Source organism: Sphaerodactylus townsendi, linkage group LG03, assembly GCF_021028975.2.
Source record: "Sphaerodactylus townsendi isolate TG3544 linkage group LG03, MPM_Stown_v2.3, whole genome shotgun sequence".
Lineage (NCBI taxonomy): Eukaryota > Metazoa > Chordata > Lepidosauria > Squamata > Sphaerodactylidae > Sphaerodactylus > Sphaerodactylus townsendi.
The window spans coordinates 153,688,151-153,708,920 of NC_059427.1; the positions used below are offsets into that span (position 1 = coordinate 153,688,151).

At 43.0% G+C, this 20,770-nt stretch overlaps 2 protein-coding genes across 2 annotated transcripts; one reads left to right on the top strand and one right to left on the bottom strand.

The window, feature by feature from the left end:
- Positions 1–595: 595 nt before the first annotated feature.
- On the bottom strand, positions 596–7,057 carry UBL5 (ubiquitin like 5). The gene is made up of 5 exons (XM_048491127.1): positions 6,914–7,057; positions 4,015–4,150; positions 1,907–1,990; positions 1,524–1,561; positions 596–834 (listed from the first exon to the last, which is right to left on the bottom strand). The coding sequence occupies exons 2-5, from the start codon at positions 4,068–4,070 to the stop codon at positions 791–793; spliced, it is 222 nt and encodes a 73-aa protein (XP_048347084.1). The 5' UTR covers positions 4,071–4,150; positions 6,914–7,057; the 3' UTR covers positions 596–790.
- A 9-nt stretch (positions 7,058–7,066) lies between these two features.
- Positions 7,067–13,902, top strand: FBXL12 (F-box and leucine rich repeat protein 12). Its single transcript, XM_048491125.1, has 3 exons — positions 7,067–7,228; positions 8,837–8,909; positions 11,088–13,902. Exons 1-3 carry the CDS (start codon positions 7,137–7,139, stop codon positions 11,751–11,753), a joined length of 831 nt encoding a protein of 276 aa, XP_048347082.1. The 5' UTR covers positions 7,067–7,136; the 3' UTR covers positions 11,754–13,902.
- The last annotated feature ends 6,868 nt before the right edge of the window (positions 13,903–20,770 follow it).

A 20,770-nucleotide genomic window follows, 5' to 3' on the forward strand; every position in this document is an offset into this window, starting at 1 on the left:
AATCTTCTGCAAGTGATCATGAACCTTAAACAGTTGTGTGGGTTCTCGTATGACTTTTGACTGAACAATTAACAGTGCAATTCTGCCTGGAAATATTCCAGTCTAAACACACTGAAATCAACAGCTTTACAGTGGAGCAACTCTGTTTAGGCCCTGCACTGTAATTCTCTAATCTTCAAAAACACTTTCCTGGGACTAAATCTCTTTGAATAGACCATAGTAGGCTTCTGAGTAGTCCTGTTTAGGATTATTATCCAAATTATCTAGGGGCAGTAAGGCAGGCTAATAAATTATTCTCTGGATTCATGTTTTGTGGGTATAGATGCAATGCAGAAAATAATGGCCTTCTAAATTGCATACTTGAACATACAGCACTGCCTTATATCAGTCAGATCGTTTGGTTTATCAAGGTTAATATTGTCTACTCTGACTAGCAGAAGTTCTCCAAGGTCTCGGGAAGAGATTCCTTCTCTATTATCTAGTCCAGGAAATGCCGGGGATTGACCCTGGGACCTTTGAATGCAAAGCCAAGACTCAACCACCCTTTTACAGGTGTGACAACTGTTGCTGAGAAAAACAAGCCGGACACAAGTTGTCAGGACACATTTATTATAAACATCCGTATATATTTTTTTAAAAAAACTGATTTTCTGGTTTATTGCCATCAAAGCTAAAATACCATCAGAGCTAACGAAATCTCAGGTCACTTAATGTCAATGGTGATGAAGATAAATTAAAAACAAAAGTCTTAGAAAAGGTAGCCTCTGCCTTACAAAAGTTTCAGCACATGCTACTGATAATATAATTCCAGGTTCATGCCATCATGAATTTCATCTGAAAGGAAGAAGTTATGGAAAATGTCCACGGGAAATATTCAAGTGTAGTGTGTGCATTTGGAAGGGTCTTACAATTTTTATTTATTTATTTTTATTTATTTGTTAGATTTGGGAATCACCGAAGTAATGGCAGCATGATAATCCTTTGGTCATCAAATTCAGAAGAAGAGTTGGTTTTTATACCCCGCTTTTCTCTACCTTTAAGGAGTCTCAAAGTAGCTTAAGATCACATTCCTTTCCTCTCCCTACAATGGGGAACTTTGTGAGGTAGGTGGGGCTGAGAGAGTGCTGAGGGAACTGTGACTAGCCCAAGATCACCCAGCAGACTTCTTGTAGGGGAGCAGGCAAACAAACCATATCAGAGTTCATTGCTCACACAGAGTGAGGAATCGAGCCCAATTTTCTAGATTCAAGTCCACCACTCTTAACCACGTGGGCAATATTTTCAACTTTGTGAAGGTGCTCTGTATAGAGTCAAAACATGAATTCTTCTAAATAATTACAGTCCATTCCTCCAGCTGTTTTCTAAGATCCTAGGCAGAGAAAGGTTTTTTCTAACAGTGAGCAAAGCTGCCATGTTCCCTCCTCACATCTATTCTCCTACAGCCCTGCTTCAAACGACTGCCTGTTTCCTCTGAACAACACCTCCCCATTTTACTGCCATCCATTAGATTTGTTAAAGGATACAGTCAGCCAGCGACACGTGGTCCTTGAAAATTGTGTACCTACAACATCATAAAAGCACATTCGTCAACCTTGATTTGGAAAGGCAACACAATGACAACAGTGTTAAAGCACTTTGAACTATCTTGGCAATCACAGAAATAGCCAACAGGAAGGGGAAGATGGTTTCTTAGCAATACTGAAAACCAGCAATGGAGTTTGTGGTTCATAACCAAGCACGGTGACGCAAAAAATGGCCACAACATAGAGGCAGCAGGGTTGAAATATTGCTATACCACGTAACTATGAGAATGTATGGCCTTTGGGTTCCGTTTACCATATCAGGTTCTGCCTTGAGTCAAGAACTGCCAAGTTTCAGGAGGGTCTTTTTCCTCTCATCTACTCACCATTTTTTCAACACGATCTTGTCCCACCGAGTGCCAGTCTGGGCGGCGATGAGTTTTTTGAGGTCTCGAATGGTGTCATCAGGGCTGAACAGTAATACCAGTTAAGGAAACGTAATTCAAAAGTGGCCCTGTATTACTTACTACTAAGCAGACAGCTCTGTGGTGCCATCTCTCTCCCCTACTTTGTCTTTCTTCCCTCCTGCTGCTCCAAAGCTTAACACCTACTTTTCCAGCAAAGGCTTTGGCTTAACCTAGTCATTCTCAAATGGTAACTTGCGATGCTCTCACAGAGGCCTAAACATCTGAGATCTGGCAGATTTCCCCGATATTGAGAAAACAAGAAGAAGAGTTTGGATCGATATCCCACTTTTCTCTCCTGTAAGGAGACTCAAGGTGGCTTTCAAGCTCCTCTCCCCACAACAGACTTCTTGTGAGTTAAGTGGGGCTGAGAGAGTTCCGAAGAACTGTGACTAGCCCAAGGTCACCCTGCAGGAATGTAGGGGTGTGGAAACACATCTGGTTCACCAAATAAGCCTCTGCCACTCAGGTGGAGGAGTGGGGAATCAAACCCAGTTCTCCAATTAGAATTCACCTGCTCTTAACTATTACACCACACTGGCTGCATTCCCTCCTCCCCTCATTTGCCCCACAGCCCTATTAATATTCACAGGAATTCTTCCCCTTTCCAGTCCACACCCCAGAATGTGTAACCAGATAGCACAAACATTGCTGCCAGAACTTCTGAAGGAGACTTCAAAACTGGGAAGCGATCACTGAAACCAACTCTCTGTGTACCTCATCAGACATCTGGAGTTATAACAGACACCACCAGAAGACTATTTTTGGATAACTATAATGAATGAGGCCACAATTCGGGAGATTGTCTCAAAGATGCTTTGGAAGAAGATGCTCACGAAATGAGCTGGAAGATGACAGCAGCAGCGCAATCTTTTAAGTACTTATTATTGCTGTCAAGTCACATCTAACTTGTGGTGACCCCTGATAGGGTTTTCAAGGCAAGAGACATTCAGAGGTAGTTCGCTATTGCCTGCTGCTGCATCACAACCCTGGTAATCCTCAGAGCCAGGGTCAACCCTGCTTAGCTTATGAGATCTGCCAAGATCAGAATAGCCTGGGCTATCCAGCAGAGGCAAACAAAGACCACCTTTGAATGTCTCTTACCTGGTTTCATCTCTCTGATATCTGAGGAATACTTCCTCCAAAGGGGCAAGATGTAACACGCGCCCATCTATCCACAAAGTTTTCCCTCTGAGCATCATAGGACTCTTAATGAACTGCCATCTTAGCAGAGGCATAGCTGCAAGGGGATGCGCAACGCACCGAGCGCGCAGCCCTGTGGGGGTGTGGCGGGAGTGTTCTGGGGTGGAGGATGCACCGGTGCACTGGGTGCTTTTTCCCCTTGCTACGCCTCTGCATCTTAGCAATGACTGGTGCAGGGGCAATCACCATACAATGCCAGAGCTCTTTTTGTCTGTTGAGGATTCTTCATAGAGTAGATGTATCCATTATATTGTTCACTGTGTATGTGGCAGTTATTGTGACACTCTCTGGGTAGGATTGCAAGGATGACTTATCACTGGGAAGTGTGTGGCTCTTGACATGCCCAAGAACATCACTATAGGAGACACCTGATAGCCTGCTCCTATTTATAAGAGCAGGCTATCAGGTGTCCCCTACTAGTAATGCTTTCAGGTAAGCATCTGTGGGAGCAAAGAACCACCTATGTTTGTCTTATTTTTTTAATTGGGAAAGGGGCAGTTTTGCAGTTGATCTCGTCACTTCAAAAGGTGGGGAGAAGACAAGCATGTGTACTGGTTAGGGAACTGGGATGGAATCTTGGAAACCCAGGTTTGGACCCCACTATGCTATGACTCTTGCTCAGAGACCTTGGGCCAGTCACACTATCTCAGCTTCAGAAATACTACGGTCATGAGGTAGAGACAAGGGAACAGTACCTATAGGAATTCCTCTTTCTACCAACTACCCCTTTCTCAACTGTCACTGGCTCCACAGACCAAACACAACAGCCAGCCATCACATAGAACAACATTAGGCAGACATAATCTGCATTTGAGCAGGGGGGATACTTGCACTTTACGCGCACTTTCTTGCCCAGCCGATCGTTGCAGACCACTTCGATCATCCCGATCTAACGTCCCACACCAACTCGGACACGAGAGCCTGTTGTGAAGGTGATTTCTGGCCTCCCCCACACTGGAGGTGCTGTTGGCAAAGAGAAGCAAGAAGAGTAACACATTTTTGTGACTCCTGGCCATGCGAAGACTTGAGTCTGAACTTTTTGTTCTGGAGCACTCGCAAGGATTCTACCTATTCAGTAGTTCTAAAGAAGCCAGGAATATCACTCGGCAGAATTTTGTCTTTAGGGAAGATAAATGGTACTTTACTTACAAGGTTTCAGCAGGAAGGGGAATAAAATGACCATGCCCAACCTCACGATCATATAATTCATTTTAAGTTAGGTAATGATCTATGATTTTACATTTTTACTTATTTAGTAAGCTGTCTTGAGGCAATTCTTTGAAGAGGGGGCTAATACCCTTTCAACTCAATCAAATACTGTTTGAATACTACTTAATTACCATTAATTAGTCAGCTACATAACAGCAAAAAAGGATAAATTTGCATACAATGCACTTATAAGCGTATGGCAGTCTGAATCTGCAACAGCCATTAAGAAAAAAAAACTGTTTTGTTAGTTCCCAAGTTCATTTCTAATAGCAATTGCATAAAACAGCTTAGAGAGCCTGAGCAGACCAGTTGCTTGTGCTTTGGATGCCTGGATACAAATCCCAGCTTTACCACATGGCATGACTCTAAATGGTGTTTCAGAGTGTGAGATCAAGAACAGAGACACACACTATCAATTGCTTTCAAGCAAGTTTAAGATGATAGCCATAGAGTTAAGAATTTGGCCTTCTCTGAGGAAGGGAACATAATACTAGTAACCAGACTGTTGCAAAGACAAACTAGAGCCAAACCAAAGCAACAGGTTGTGTAGTTTTACTAGTCTTGATGCCAGTCCCACTCGAGAAAAATTCAAACATGAAAACAGGCATTTGTGTACTTGTAACACCCCTGCTTGCTAATCAATTAAATCAATTTCAATTAAATCAATTAAACTGTATTGCTATAGTCAAAAGCCACTGCAAGACAGGTTAAAATCAAGAACTTCAGATTTAAAAATAATACTTCTCATGGTGCCCTAAAGTAGCTTACAACGTCATGTTCCACTGCTTTGTTTTATCCTCTTAACCACCACCCTGTGAGGTAGGTTATATTAAGAGTGTCTTGCTCAAGGTGAACCAGTAGGCTCACAAAGTAGAGCAGGGATTCGAACCTGGGTCTCCCAAACCCTAGTCTGACACTATAGCCACAACAGCAATGCTGGCTCTGATACAAGCACTGTCACTAGTATCACCCACTGCCGAAGGCTCTTTTCTGTCTGCAGCATTGCATTCATTTACAGTGTAACATTCTGTCCTGAAATGGATTCTGAAGGAGCAAAAATAGCAAACTGGTCGTGCGAGTTTGCTTTTTTTAAAAACTAAACATTGATCACACAGAAGATCAAGATGTACTTATTTATAATAGCTTCCACCCACACTGAATCTTATCAAGAAAGTTGCATGAAAGATAGAGCAAAAGTAGCACACAAGAATTACATATTTAGAAGAAAAGAATACATTCAGATGCAGCTTGACTCTCAACCACATCATTTTCAGTGCCATCTGAAATAGAATTACATCCTTGTAAATCCACTGAAGTCAGTGAGCTTAGAAGGCAATAATTCTGTTGAAGATTGTACTCTCATCTCCAAAAGGTTTTACATTAGAACCAATCAATCGCCCTAAAACAGATTATCATGCATAACAGTTCCAAATTGACTTTGCCAGCCATAGAATGTGGAACAGCTATAAACACATCAATGAATATGCACATATGAGAGTATGCACTAGAATCAAAATGAGCCTGTCTCCCACTCTAGACTGCTAGAAATCAAACAAGACTAAATTTTAAGGTCAGCAGCATGCTTTTTAAATGAACCAGCTCTTTCTTGTTGAAAGCTAAAAAGAAAGACAATGGTTTAATAGGAAAACAAATGCCAGCAGATGTCAGGTTTGACAGGCGCTGCAATCTCCACCCAAAAGCATCAGAATAACTGACAACAGAATGTTCAGGGTGGAGACACCCAGGAAGCTGCCTTGCTGCGGATCAGGCCACTGGTTCCTCAATGTCAATAGTGCCTCTCCAGTGGCTCTCCAAGGTCTGAAGCAGGGACCTTTGAAATCACCTCCTACCCAATTCTTTTAACTGGAGACACCAGAATTTGACCCATGGCCTTTTAGTATGCCAAGTGGATGCTCTACCACAAACCACAGCTGCTCCCTACAAAAAACAGGGGCTAGTAAAGCCACACTTCCTCATTCTACACGAATTTTTTAAAAGTCAGGGTGACAGAGGAAGGGGGAAGCAGGAAGCTAGGGTGGCCAGCCTCCGGTTGGCATCTGCAGATCTCTAGACAGCCAAAATTAGTTTCCCTGGGGGAAAAATGGCTGCTTTGGAGGACGAACTCCATAGCGTTATCCCTGCTGAGGTCCATCCTCTCCTCAAACCCAGTCTCCACCCCCGCAAAAAAAAAACCCTCTAGGTATTTCCCAACCCAAAGATGGCAACCATACAGGAAGAACACTTGGAAGTTTCAAAGGAGCAAGACTGTACAATTGGGATTGAGCTACAGACATTCTACCATTCTCTTCAATTATGAATTGTAAGCCACAACAGAAAGAAGTGGGATATAAAGGTCGAAAGCAAATCAACACATCCCATTACTCCAGATTGAAGCAATCCCAGCAAACAGGGCATCGGAGAATCCAGACTGAACAAGATGTTGGCGCATGCGCCCTGGAGGCCCCAACACCCCCTCTCCAGGGGTCACCGAAAGCTAATCCGGCAGCCGCCACCTACCCCGATCGACCAAGGGGACAGTCTCAAGGAAAACAGTCCTAAAGCACCCAGACTTCCACGCAGATTCAGCCGACGGGACAGCAAGAGAACGGTGCAGAAGCGGAAGTGGTGCGTGACCCCGGAAGCGGAAGCTCATATCTCGCCGGAAGAAACAACTGCTGCCTTTTCTCGATGGTTCAAAGCAAGTGTTCTCTTCCCCAAAGGGGAGGAACAAGCGGGTGGGATGGCGGCTCAAACTGTTTCCGCGCTCCCAGACTCGCTTCTACTCCGGATTTTGGAGTCGCTACCGCCACGTGACCGACTGGGCATGGCTAGGTGGGTGTTGGACACCTCCTCCAACGTTTTGATGCTATAGGAGTAGAAAAATAGACTGTTTTAATGTATCCTCTTCTTCTGATTATGTGTCTTTAGCTTGGCGACGGCTTGATAGGCAAACGGTCAACAGGTGTAGCCTTGGGCTTGCCAGGAGCAAAGTTGCACATGGTGATCCTCAAGACTATCAAAGGCTGTTCCTCGTCGAATGTAGTGAATTGTTGCTTAAGACCTATTTTAAATAATAAACGGAGTACAGATAAGTTTATGGTTGTAAACACATGGTCATAGCAAGCATAAAATCAAGAACATAAGCATAAAATTTAAATAAACTGTACAGCTGTACAATACAAAATGCCAGTAGGTGGTTACACTCAAAACAAGCCTGAAACTTCAGTTTGCCATAAGTAAAATATTTTTCTGGTTTTAAAAGATGGTAAGGCAAAAATAACTCCCTAACGTCTGACATGTGTGTGGGACAACCCCACTTAGAAAGGAATTGTCTAACGCTGCCATTCTGTGCTGTCTTTTAAAGGCATCTCCTGTTGATCCTTTCTGCTTGTCAAGCAGCTATGAAAACACGTTCATTTATATTTCGTCCAACAAGCCCATGTCTGTGGTTCCTTTCTCTCATGGTTGCATGGTGTGCAGCTTGTCTATTTGCCATGAGTGTGGTTAATATGGAAGAATTAGAGTCTTGCTTTTGCAACCCAATTTGAAGCATGTTTGCTCAGAAAAAGGCCTCAGTAAGTTCAAAAGAGCTCCTAACAAATGTTTTCAGCCAATCTAAAGGATTGATTCAATATAGAAGAGGAGGAGGAGTTTGGATTTATATCCCCCCTTTCTCTCCTGTAGGAGACTCAAAGGGGCTTACAATCTCCTTGCCCTTACCCCCTCACAACAAACACCCTGTGAGGAGGGTGGGGCTGAGAGAGCTCCAAAAAACTGTGACTAGCCAAGGTCACCTAGCTGACATGTGTGGGAGTGCACAGGCTAATCTGAATTCCCCAGATAAGCCTCCACAGCTCAGGCGGCAAAGCGGGGAATCAAACCCAGTTCCTCCAGATTAGAATGCACCTGCTCTTAACCAGGTGCACTCTTGGTGGGGAAAATATAAAAGTGAATGTTCAGCCTCACTAAGACTCAGTCACTTCCAGTGGTGTAGCACTGGTGCAGGGGCGGGCGGGGGCATGGCAGGGACGTAGGGCACAGTTCCCCCTTCCTCTGATCAATTATTTAGGCAGTAATAGAAGACAGCGATTCAGAGAAACCTGCAGGCTTGGCCAAGCCCCCTCACTGACAACAAACAGAGCCTGAATTTGTGACTCTGAGATCCAAGCCAGTCTCTGAAGTTTTTGAACTCTCTTGTTCTTGGGGAGCATAAAGATCAATATGGCTTCTTTCCAAGCTCACTTCCTGTATGGGATCTCCACTCCACAGGATAACTTCTGTGTGTGTCTTCCTGTTCTGCCTCTCCACTGGTCCTCTTGCAGTTTTCTGACCATGTAGTTTCATTCCTCTTTCCTGCTGCAGTCCCTCCCTTCTTTATACTCCTTTCTCAGCTCAGTGCCAGCTGTTGATAAGAACTGTCCTGATTTCTCCTATATCCAGGGTCTGCAGACATTGGCGTCGCCTGGTGCAAGACAAGTTGCTTTGGAGGCACTTAAACCTGACTCCTTACAAGGTGAGAACACCTGTCCTCTCTCTACCTACTCCCTTTGGGGGTGGGGAAATGGAACTGGTATGTGGGGAGAAGGTTCTTACTGGTCAAATCTGAAATGCTAGTAGATGTGCCTAACCTAGAATCTGATACTCTGGGAGAAAGCAATCTGATGGATAGACATGGTGCTTTCTGGCCACTTGTACAAAATGATAGAAACTAAATATTCAAACGTGATTATTCTCCTTTGGTAGGATTGTTCTAGTTTTGCTATTAGACAGGAAGACAAGAAACTAGGTAAGACTCCAAGCAGACTGACTCATAATCACTGTGAATCTTATTTCATCACATTTCAAGCTTTTGGAAGATATCTGCAAGTTTATGTTGAATGGTGATTGTTTATCATTTATTTTAGTTAGTGAACTTTGATGTATAGGCTGCCTTCCAACAAAAAGTCCACAGAGTAGGTTTCCGAGCAACAAACCACAATTACTTTTCTCTTGTATGCTTTGACTGTCTTCCCTGAAATTCATAGCCATGTGCATAGAGTTCCTGGAGGTCTCCTATGCAGAGACTGACCAAACTCAGATCTGCTTAGCTTCAGCATGGTGGTTGTGCTAAGGGCCAACTAGAAACTTCTTATTAAATGTAAGCCTTGATAAGACTGTTGGACTATGATCTGGAAAACCATCGTTCATATTCCCCCTTTACCATTAAGCTTGTTGGTTGATGTTAGGCCAGGTGCATGCTCTCAGTTTATCGACTGGTTGTCTGTTTATTGACTGACTGTAATCCACTTCAGTTTGTCCTATCCCAAAGGCTCAAAGCCAGTTATGATATTGCATAATAAGCTTTTCCTTGCTTAAACGTATTAAGTCATGCAGACTCTTCCTTCCATGTGCTGGGCTCTGAAATAAGGGCATACCAAGACTGCATACTCACTCTAACTGTCAGTGAGCCTTGGAATTTGTAAATAGGACAGGCTTTTCTATATGACACTTGTTGGCACTAAACTACAATTTCCATGATTCCAAGGGAGAAGTGGCTAAAATGAATGTGTGCTGTGTGCCATCAAGCCTGTTCTGACTTATGGTGCCCCTGTGAATTAAAGACCTTCGAAATGTCCTATAATTGCTGAGGTCTTGCAAACTGAATGCTTTGTCTTTCATTATTCAGTTAATCCATCTCATGTTAGGTCTCCCCTTTGTCCTGCTGCCTTTAATTTTTCCTAGTATTATTGTCTTTTTCAGTGAGTCTTGTCTTCTTGTGATGTGCCCAAAGTGTGATAGCCTCAGTTTAGTCATTTTAGATTAGATTAGATATGTAATTTATATACCGCCCTCCCCCGAAAGGCTCAGGGCAGTGTACAACATAATATAGAACAATACATAATACTACAATAGGAATACCCATAACAATAAATCCAGTACAGTAGCCCCACAATAACCAACAATGCAACAAATATGCAATAATCCAGTATCAGGTTAACAATTAGCAACAAGTTAGTAAACTTATAACAACATCAACAATGCCAGTATAACATTTCATAGCACATAATAATATCACAGCAACAAATATCAAAGCGACCTAAATCTATAATACACAGCACTTCATTACATCTACAATAGAAATCATTTCATGACAATATCATAAACCAACACAAAACCACCTCATTTAACCTGATAAAATATACCTTCTAGGAAGAGTTCCAGCTTGATTTGATCTAGAACCCACTTAATTGTCTTTTGGGTGGCTCATGGTACTCATAAAACTCTCCTCCAACACCACATTTCTAATGAGAAGGCATGCATATCTACCTCTTTTTAATCTGCCTATCTCACTGCATCAGTCTTTTTCCACTGCATCTTGATACCGAAGTAGTACATTCCCATTCCTGTTTTTATAGAGGATGAAACTCAATTTTCAAAATATATCTAAATGTTCCAGATAGTCTCTGATTTAAAATGCTGAGTCCTATATAGCCTGTGCCTCTGCATGTTTACTCCTACCGAATTGAGCAGGAGTTATTACCAGGTATGCAGCAGCTGGGGAATATCCTTAGGTTCCTTGGTCCATCACTGTTGGTCGTCTGCCAGTCTAGCTTCTTCCAAATAATAACATTCTCACCCTTTATAAATCTTGTTGCTCTTGTGGCTTTTGATTTGCACTGCTTACATACCATCTCCCGTTCCCTATATTCAGATGTCCTCCAAGGTCCTGTGGCACCTCTTGCGGAACCATCTCCGAGGCAACCTGCGGACACTGAAAGCAAGGGGATCACTCCACTCCGTCCGGAAGCAAGAGGTGTTTTCCCCTGCACTGATGCAAGCCTTGGGCAAGCAGTGCCCCAATTTCCACCACCTGTGCCTGACCGAGGCAGACCTCCGCTCACTCTCTTATGAATGTATGCCCGCATCTCTCAAGACTCTGGAGCTGAGCTGGTGTGAGATCCCTCCTGCATGGTTCCAGACCCCCCAGGCCCACCCTCAAATCCAACACCTTGTCATCCAGAACGTCCCTGCCTTTTCCAACCAGCACTTAGCAAATATTGCGCACCAGGGCACACTCAAGACTCTGGTTCTGTCGGAGACCTACCGGGTGACAGATTGGGGGATCCAGACTGCAGCGCCATATCTGGGAGAGCTGGAATCTCTTTTACTGCACCGGTGCAGCGTTGGCGATTCAGCTACTCATTTCATTGGTCGCCACATGAAACACCTGCGCCGCTTGGACCTCAGTGGCAGTTCTCTGACGGACATGGGTCTCCCTTGCTTAAGTGGCTTGGCGAGCTTGGAAGACCTCCAACTTGAAGCCTGCAGTGGACTTTCTCCAGAGGTTGTCGTTGCCACTTGCCGGGCACTGCCGTAGCTAAAGCGTCTCAGTTTGAGCAGGGTCGGATTTGATGAGCGGGAAGTTCACCAAATCCAGGCAGCTTTACCAAACTGTGTCGTGATGTGCCCTGTCTCCAGTGGCAATGCCAAAGCAGAAGCTTAGCAAATGGAAAGTTGATATGTTGTTGGGGAGGTCAAAATGTGGAAAGCACAGGAGCTACCACTGCCTCTCAGCAACACTTAGTGAAGGGAATGAAACTATTCTCCATGCTCCACCATGCAAGCCATTTTCAACTTAGCATTGAGCTGCAAATACAGGAGACGTGGCAAGGCCTGCTTCTTCCTTGGTTGGTGGGCTCACATCTCGGTGAAATGGCCATAACAGGATGCTGTATCATTCCCAACAATAAATCCTTTCACATGTCAAAAGACCTGTATCACTCTCTCAGGGCCTTTCGATGCGTGAGTCCTCTCTGAACCAACACACAGTTCACGCAGATTGAACAAAAATTATGCCTTTTTTGTTTAATTCTAAAATCCACAAATTTCAATAGAATCTATAATTGCATCACAAAATGAACCAAAAATATTTGGAATGTGGCCAATGCCAACATCAGGATAGAAAGCCCAAAAATTATCCAGTCAGCACAACTCATAATTGCATAGCCTTAGTTTCATGGAAGCAAGCAGAGCAATCTTCTCAGGTCAGGAACTTCAGTCAAAATCTAAAAGCAAAGAGTAATACATGTAACAGTGTAAGCTAATGAACCAAAGAAATATGTCTTCCTCAAAATATTCTAAAGCATTATAGCAATAGCTCCTGATCAGGTGACTGGCTCCAACCAATAAGATCATTTCTACTAATTAGACCAACTGCTAAAAGTTATCTCAACTGCTTGCATGTGCAGCTAGTTACAAACTACAATAGGAATGCAGACCCAATTATCTCTTCAACAGTCCTTTGTGACCTTGGGAAGATGAAAAACATTTTCAAAGTTCAGCTACTGAAATGAGACACACAGATACTAAATTTACTTTGCTTAAATCCTTAACGAAATGGCTACTCTTATGCTAAGCTAACATAAAAACTTATATAAAAATACACTTTCTTTACACATAGAAAGAGAGGTTAGGATGATGGATTCTCAGCTACCCTTTTCCCTGTGTGTTAATTTCCTTTATATATACTCTGTTGTTTTCCATGGTCCTGGGAACCCTCACAGTGTGAAATGACACTGCTCCAACTCAAAACGCGCCACTTCCGTGAGAACTTGTCCAAAGCAAATACTTCCTAATGCACTTTTTTCTGTTCTGTGAGCCAGTAGTTTTACCCATGGCTGTACAGACTGTACAACCAGTACTGGTATTCCAAATTGCCCCTGATTTAGGAATGGAGACGTAGGGATGACCGAAGGGTCACCAGGGACTGAAGTGACCAGAGCACAGCAGGCGCTAGATGTACATGAATTATCTTTGGCTCATTCCGCACATGCAGAATAATGCACTTTCAAACTTTTTCAGTGCTCTTTGAAGCTGTGCGGAATGGCAAAATCCACTTGCAAACAGTTGTGAAAGTGGTTTGAAAACGCATTATTTTGCGTGTGCGGAAGGGGCCTTTGCCTCTTCCAAATCATGATTCAGATGTCATCTGAGTTCCAGGACCTTCTTTTTGGAGCACCACAATTCCCATGCTGCCAGCCACCTCCTAGGGCTAATCTTTTGAAAATCTCAGGAAGCTGTGTGTTTGTGTGTGTGTTTTAATTGAAACAGTGGTTATACTTTTAAAGAGGATAAATGCCTGAATGAAAAAAAAATCTTGGTTGGGATGAAGCAGAATTTATATCCATGGGCAGGAGGTCATGGCTTCCTCACCTCCCTGATGTTGCAGTAAAATGCTTTCCAGAGTGCCATTCATAGGAGAAGGTCAGTCTCTTCACACAGAAATCTTTCTACCCATGGAAACATTAAGTCCTAGCTTTATCGTTGCTGTCTTTAAATGCTTGCTTTTCTACCTGAGATGCCCGATCTCGCAGTTAGCACAGATTTTACGTTGTAATGAATTATGCTGATGTCTGTATTCTTTCTCGGAAAGTTTTAATGTTTGCATTATTAACGCCATCCTTTTAAAAAAAATAGTTTTCCAGTTTGCTTCAGAAACAAAGAAATCAATAAAATCATAAAGCTAAGAAAACATACTGAAGCTTATTGCATTACAATGCGGTGCCAATGGGCACCATGGCACCCACTGACACATTTTCTAGCACCCACCTAGTGTTTTTAGAAAGAAGATGGGGGCCATGTGTGGCTTTTACCAGCAAGGCTTCCGACTGACTGACCACTGAAGATTTAGTTGGCTGTGCAGATTTTTAAAAACATTGCTTTGGCAGCAGCTGCCACCACCACACAAGGATCTTCACTGTGTGATTGAAGGTAAGCTGCGGCGGCCACTTTGTGGCTGCACCCACCATGCTGTGTCAGAAGCTCAGAGGTGCCCACAGACTCAGAAAGGTTGGAGACCTTTGCTTTGTATCATCTATCTCAGTGGTTCTCAACCTGTGGGTCGCGACCCCTTTGGGGGTCGAATGACCCTTTCACAGGGGTCACCTAAGACTCTCTGCATCAGTGTTCACCATCTGTAAAATGGATAAGTGTTAGGGTTGGGGGTCACCACAACATGAGGAACTATATTAAAGGGTCGTGGCATTAGGAAGGTTGAGAACCACTGATCTATCTAGTAAACCACAGAATTCAGAAGTCTATTTCTTTAGTAATCCAGTTGACATACATCCTGAAATGCTAAGAGTCTAATTAAAACATACACATCAAGAACTGTTTATAGCCATTCCTCTAGCCTTGGACTTCTGTTTGTGTGTGCTGTCTTTACCAGCTGGGGAAAAACAGACATGCTTCTGGTACTACATTAAGAATTAAGGTCTGAAGCTCTGCTTGTAGACTTCATGCCCGTAAAGACTAGAAGCAAGTGGGAGGGTGGAGAGGTTGTTTGGTTCTTTGTTTTCTACAAATTCCAGGCTTCTCAGTTTTACATTTCTGTAAGTTTCTGCAGATGCCAAATCCATCATCCTGGAAACTATCTTGTTCTCTGGATTGTACCTTAATATTTACATGTGGTCTAAACCAACAAGAACTATTGATTTCTACTCAGTTCACCTTTCACAGGGTGTTTTTTTTCTTCCAACAAGAGAGTTATCTTTATGTTTCTGTCTCCTCGTTTGGAAAAACTCCACCCCCTGCCTGTTCTATGTGATCTGTAAGAAAAGGACAGCTGAGAAAATAGGGTGTTTTGTTTTAATCATTGCAGTCTTGAATGTGATGTTCAAAGGATTCATGTATACTTGAACACATGTAGCTGTCTTCTACTGAACTCTTGGTCCATCAAAGTTAGCATTCTCCACTCCAGGGGGTCCCCAAGTGGACAAGGAACACTTGATAAGCAGCCTGAGATTTGCCTCCAGTCTGTCCTATGAAGACAATGTGTTCTTGAAAGGAGCTGGGACTTCAAACAGGTTGTGAGAGAGGACGGGGAACCCAGCCTCTATACAAGCCTTCAGAAGGTTGGAAGCTTTGTTGGTTCAGCAGCTGCTATAAGACTTGCTGCAGATGTCTTTATTCTTCCCTTTTTACCTAAATACCATGCCTGGTCCCAACCCTGACCCCCGTCTTCCTGCCTACCTGGACTCCAGCCTGCCATGACTGTTGACTCCTGCCTAAATCTGACTTGCCCTGACTCTTGCCCGTCTGCTTGCTTGACTCCTGCTGTTTAGTCTGGCCATCCCGCCTGTCTGAGGAAGACTTATGCCTGCTGGCTGCAAAAGAGAACAGTACAAATCATGTGCCCGTTGAATATTGCCCATGAAAATAAGCATGTCGTTGGGTCTTGCCCTGGTCAAAAGGGGTGGAACAGAAACCCATGTTGAGCGAAACACAAAGAGAAATTACCATCCTGCTCACTTATGGCCTCATATTCATGGTGCCCAATGTGTTATTTCCCAAAGGTTATTCTATACAACATACAACAATAGTATAAACTGGGTGGAATATTTATTTGCATAAACCTAAACATTACCTCATTTTAGTTTCAGTATCTTGCTTACCAAAGCCTTCCAGGACCTGAGTAAACCTCTCTTGTTTTGGACCCTTTTAAGGCCCTGTTCTCCAAGATCAAGAGGCAGATGCTCTTGAGGTACATCTGCTGTGGGAACTTGGTGACGTTCCCATATTACACTGTGTGGTTTTAGGGGCCGAGCAATTCTCTGAACTTTTCACTTTTTGTTTACTTCTCAGTCACACCAAAGAGAAATAGAGCCTGCTTCTGTTCAAGGATTCTTCTATTATGAAGTTATGTACCAGTAACTCAGGGAACATGGCAGGCCTTTTAGAGTTTTGTGTGGAATCAGGGAATGAAAATCTTTAAAAGGCACTTGGAAACTGGGACAGGCCATACACAAAAATACATAAATTTGGTCAGATTTTGTAAAATCAGATTTTGTGAGTTGCACGGTCAGATATCATTGCAAAGGCTAATATTTCCATGAAATTCTCAATTTTAGCAAAAAAAATAGTGAATATATGTAGCATAGGTCAACTGTCACTAGGAGTAATGAGGGAAGTAAACACTTCCATGAAAAATTCTGTGGGTGCAGTTGGATCTCAGACCAAGCTGCAGTACACATAGTCAGCACAGTGCTATTCGCTTGTTCACACTTTGGACTAGACTTCAGTAAATTAGTTGGACGAGGATATAATGGTTGTTCAACAATGACAGGAAAAGATGGTGAGGTTTAAGCACAAACCAGGGCAATTTATCCTCAAGCAACATTTGTCCATTGCTCATCATATAGATTTAATCTCACTGTAGATGATTTAAACAATGTAAACGATGTGCATAATACAGTGGGTACAATTAACGTTATAATAAATTTTTTTCTGTGAGAGTACTTGGACAGCATCTAATACTCAACATATTGATGTTGTGTGAAATGTGGTGGGCAAAAATACAGAAGTATCTAGGTGTTTGGCAGAAAATTATTCACATATGGTCTCACAACACAAGCAATTAGCAGAATCAATGAACACCAAGACAAAACAATGTTCACAACAGCTGTTGTGTGCATCACAGACAGCATCCTCTATTGTTTGTTTTGTGATCATAAGCAAATGAGCCAGTCACCCAAGCTCTACAGTCTGTGAAGGTAACTCTAATGGAAATGAAAGTACATATACAAGAACTGCTATTTCTGAAGTGTGTGCAATCTGATACAAGTTAACTTTGTATTGGCATGCTTAGCCAACCTTCAACTTCCTTATCCAACATAAACTTTCTGTTGGATCAAAATCTTGCAATGCACAATAAGTAAATGTTTACTTCTTCACAACTGTCACCTAAGGCAGGGAGAGGTTTAACTTGCTGTTCACCCCATCGCTCTTATCATTCTGGAGAGGTTTTGGCCAAGCTCAGATGGAAAGAGCCATCATTGAAAGAGAAGGAAGCAGAGGCGTATCTAGACAAACTGGAGCCTGGAGACAAAACCCTGAGTTTGGGCGGCCACCCTCCCCCAGTATGACCAAACAATGATTTTTTTTGCACTAGCTCACAAAACACCTCCCACCCCCAGCAAAACATACATGGCTCTCTCCCCACCTACTCTCTTTCCTAATTTTATCCTCACACCAACCCTATGAGTAGGTTGTTAGCCTGAGAAACAGCTCCAAGTGGGTATTAAGCATGTAAATCTCTCACAAATCACCCCCAGCAAAACATTTACCAACCAAATGTCAGCATCATCTCTCACAAATCACCCCCACCAAAACATACATGACTCTCTTCCCACCAACTCTCTTTCCTAATTTTGTCCTCACAAGCACCCTTCCTGGAACAAAATACAGATTATGGTACTAATGAGGAAAAGAACATCAAGTGTTGGAGGACTTCTGCATCAGTTGTGCAGACACATAAAATCAGAGTTTATTATCCATTTCTACCCAACTGCAATCCAAGTGACTTATGCATGCACTGTATGAATGGTACCACAACTCAGACACCTGGCTTTTCAACATGCCCAAAGGTCTTGCTTCCTATGCCTTTTCATATGTAAATTTTGAGATTTCTGAATGATTCACAGTATTGGACCCTGTCTGAACTTCTGACAGGGTCTGTGTAGCAGGAATAGATTTTCTATCCAGATTTTTTTTGGTTGGATTGGTGGGGGGGAATGACCTGCTTCTGGTCTGAGGTCTTTTTCATGCATAGTTTGATGCTGTTTATGTTCCTGGGGATTTTTAATGGTTTCTTGTTTTGAGTTGATAATTCAATTTAATTATAAGCCACCTCAGGCAGGACTCTGATGAGGCAGCAAAGAAATCTCTTAAATAAATAAAAGTCTGTTTCCATCCACCCACTCCCTGATGTCAAGAAGGGCATAAGACTCAACCTGTGTTTTTCCATGGAGAATGATATCCATGATGGGTTTTAGTTGTAGCCACTATAAATCACCTCATCCTGTTCCTCATTTTTTTCAAAGGGATGGAATTGGGTCACCAAACAATGACGAAGTCTTACACAAAGGCGTCAAGTTTCACTATAGCACACCCATGCAGTCCTTCCATCCCTCCAATCAGAGAAGGGTTGCAGGCTTATGGAGCACTAAAAAACTTGCAGATCCTTTTTACCAGCATCCGGGGGGGCATATTTCATATCAGGAGCCAGAATAATGCAATGGTTTAGAACGGTGGTCTTTAATCTGGAGAGTTGGATTCGATTCCCCACTCTTCCTCATGAAGCCTGCTGGGTAACCTTGGGCCAGTCACAGTTCTCTCAGAACTCTCTCAGGCAATGGCAAACTACATCTGAAAATCTCTTCCCTTGAAAATCCCGCATGGTCACCATAAGTCAGCTGTGACGACACACAAACACACATATTTCATATCATCCCTGGGGGGGAAGCAAGGGTGTCCTCTTCACTGTGTCTCCAGTTCTGGACTCTCCTCCCTCTTGGCTTATTGGATGGGACAGCAAGTACCATGCTCACTGGATTAAGAGTCATAAGCAGTCTGTTATAATTAATACACATGTGAAAGAAATGTCTTTAGTGATTCACAGAGGAAGGGGTGGGGTTAATGTGCCACTCGGGCTGCAAGGATCTATTTTCCATCTGTGGAAGCATGAGCAGTTCTAGCTGCCTGATACTGAGCCCAACCATTGCTCTATCAAGGACAGTCTTGACCACTGTGACTGGCAACAGTTCTCCAGGATCTCAGGCGGAGGTCTTTTACATCACCAACTACCTAACCCTATTTTAACGACGATTGAAGCTGGGATCTTCTGCATGCCAAAAAGATGCTTCGCTGCTGAGCTCAAACTTCCTACATTCCTCATCACCTTCTGCAGCCTTTCAAAAATGTTTTTTCCTGAAGATGTGGAACCCCTTCTCCCCCAGAAGTGGCATGGAAGTCTGCCATAGGAGAGCGGAACTGGAGAAAATCAACAAAGAGAGAGAGAAAGCAAATGTATGGACATTTTAAGCATTATCCAACCCAGTGGTATTGCTATAAATTGATGTAATACTGATTGTTGGCCAACAGAAACTTGAATGGTGATGAGAGGGTTGTTACTGAATGCCTCCAGGACTCTGGCTGATCCAGAGCCTCTTGCATGAACTGTCAGAAGGGCCATCATCCAAAAATAGGTGGCCTCATGACAGAAACATAGGAGATGGTCTGTTCTCCCACAACCACAAGTTACAAATTAACCTTTCTGGTAGGACAGCCCTGGTCAACAGCAAAGTCCCATGTTTAGAAAACCCACATTTGCACAAAAGGGATTGCTGCAGCACTTCTAACTTTGCCCCCAAGATGGATGAAGAGAAGTTTCAGGATAACATTCGGACTTACACAGGTAAAGGTTTTCTTCCCAGACATGTTACCTGACATCAGCAAATGAGATACTTAAGTCTTGGAGGACAACTGGAGCTTTCAGAGGCACTTTAAAATATATTGAGGTGGGACACACAAGAAGAGATGCTACTTAAGTTTCAAATGTAGATTTAAATGTCATGCTGGTCTAGCATCTTGGTGTAACTGCTGCAGTTCAGCAAGGGTTAAGAGGATGAACTGACTTAAGATATTCTTCATTTAAGTGTTGACTCTTGAAGCTTTAAGACACTGAGGATCCAGTATTTATAGTCAGTTTATTTTGTTGTTGCTTCTAATTTCAACCCACTTTTCAGACACCCCTTCACTGATTTGCTGCTAGGGTGGTGGAAGCTGAGACCAGCAGAAATTTGTTAGCCCTCAAGATAATGGGGGTGGGGGGGGGAGTCCAAGGGCCATGGTACAAAAAAAGTAAAAATATATATTGCATGACACAGCTAAAATTTTACTTTACCAATGAACTTTTTGCTGAGTTATACAAGATATTTTTACTTTACTTGCATGGACTTTTCAGCTGAGTAATCAAATATATATTTTTACCTTGCTTGCATCATCGGCCTTGGCCATATTGTTTTATCTCTCAGTGACTGGGGTAGCCTTTTAATTTTCTCCTTAACCCTTGAGTTGCCACAAAGCTTTTTGTCATTTTAAAGCCACCTTAGAAAAAGAAGAGTTTGGATTTATATCCCTCCTTTCTCTCCTGTAAGGAGACTCAAAGGGGTTTACAATCTCCTTTCCCTTCCTCCCTCACAGCAAACACCCTGTGAGGTGGGTGGGGCTGAGAGAGCTCCGAAGAACTGTGACTAGCCCAAGGTCACCCAGCTGGCATGTGTTGGAGTGCACAAGCTAATCTAGTTAACCGGATAAACCTCCACAGCTCAAGTGGCAGAGTGGGGAATCAAACCCAGTTCTCCAGAATTAGAATGCACCTGTTCTTAACCACTACACCAGTGAGACACATACTGATAAGAAAGCAACAGTTCAACGCAAAGTTATACCTTGCTAAACCCACTGACTTCAATGGATTTAGAGGTCTAGCTCTGTAAAGGAGTCTTCTGTAATTCCAGAAATCAGCAGGACTTTCCTCGAAATAAATAACAGTGANGC

Excerpts from the sequence above, each read along its gene's own strand:
- UBL5 (XM_048491127.1), bottom strand. The coding sequence starts at position 4,070 with ATGATCGAAGTGGTCTGCAACGATCGGCTGGGCAAGAAAGTGCGCGTA. Across the intron at positions 1,991-4,014 it reads AAAGTGCGCGTAAAGTGCAA|CCCTGATGACACCATTCGAG; the intron begins GTATCCCCCCTG and ends ATTACTGTTCAG. Across the intron at positions 1,562-1,906 it reads AAGATCGTGTTGAAAAAATG|GTACACAATTTTCAAGGACC; the intron begins GTGAGTAGATGA and ends ATGATGTTGTAG.
- FBXL12 (XM_048491125.1), top strand. The coding sequence starts at position 7,137 with ATGGCGGCTCAAACTGTTTCCGCGCTCCCAGACTCGCTTCTACTCCGG. Across the intron at positions 7,229-8,836 it reads GACCGACTGGGCATGGCTAG|GGTCTGCAGACATTGGCGTC; the intron begins GTGGGTGTTGGA and ends TCCTATATCCAG. Across the intron at positions 8,910-11,087 it reads TAAACCTGACTCCTTACAAG|ATGTCCTCCAAGGTCCTGTG; the intron begins GTGAGAACACCT and ends CCCTATATTCAG.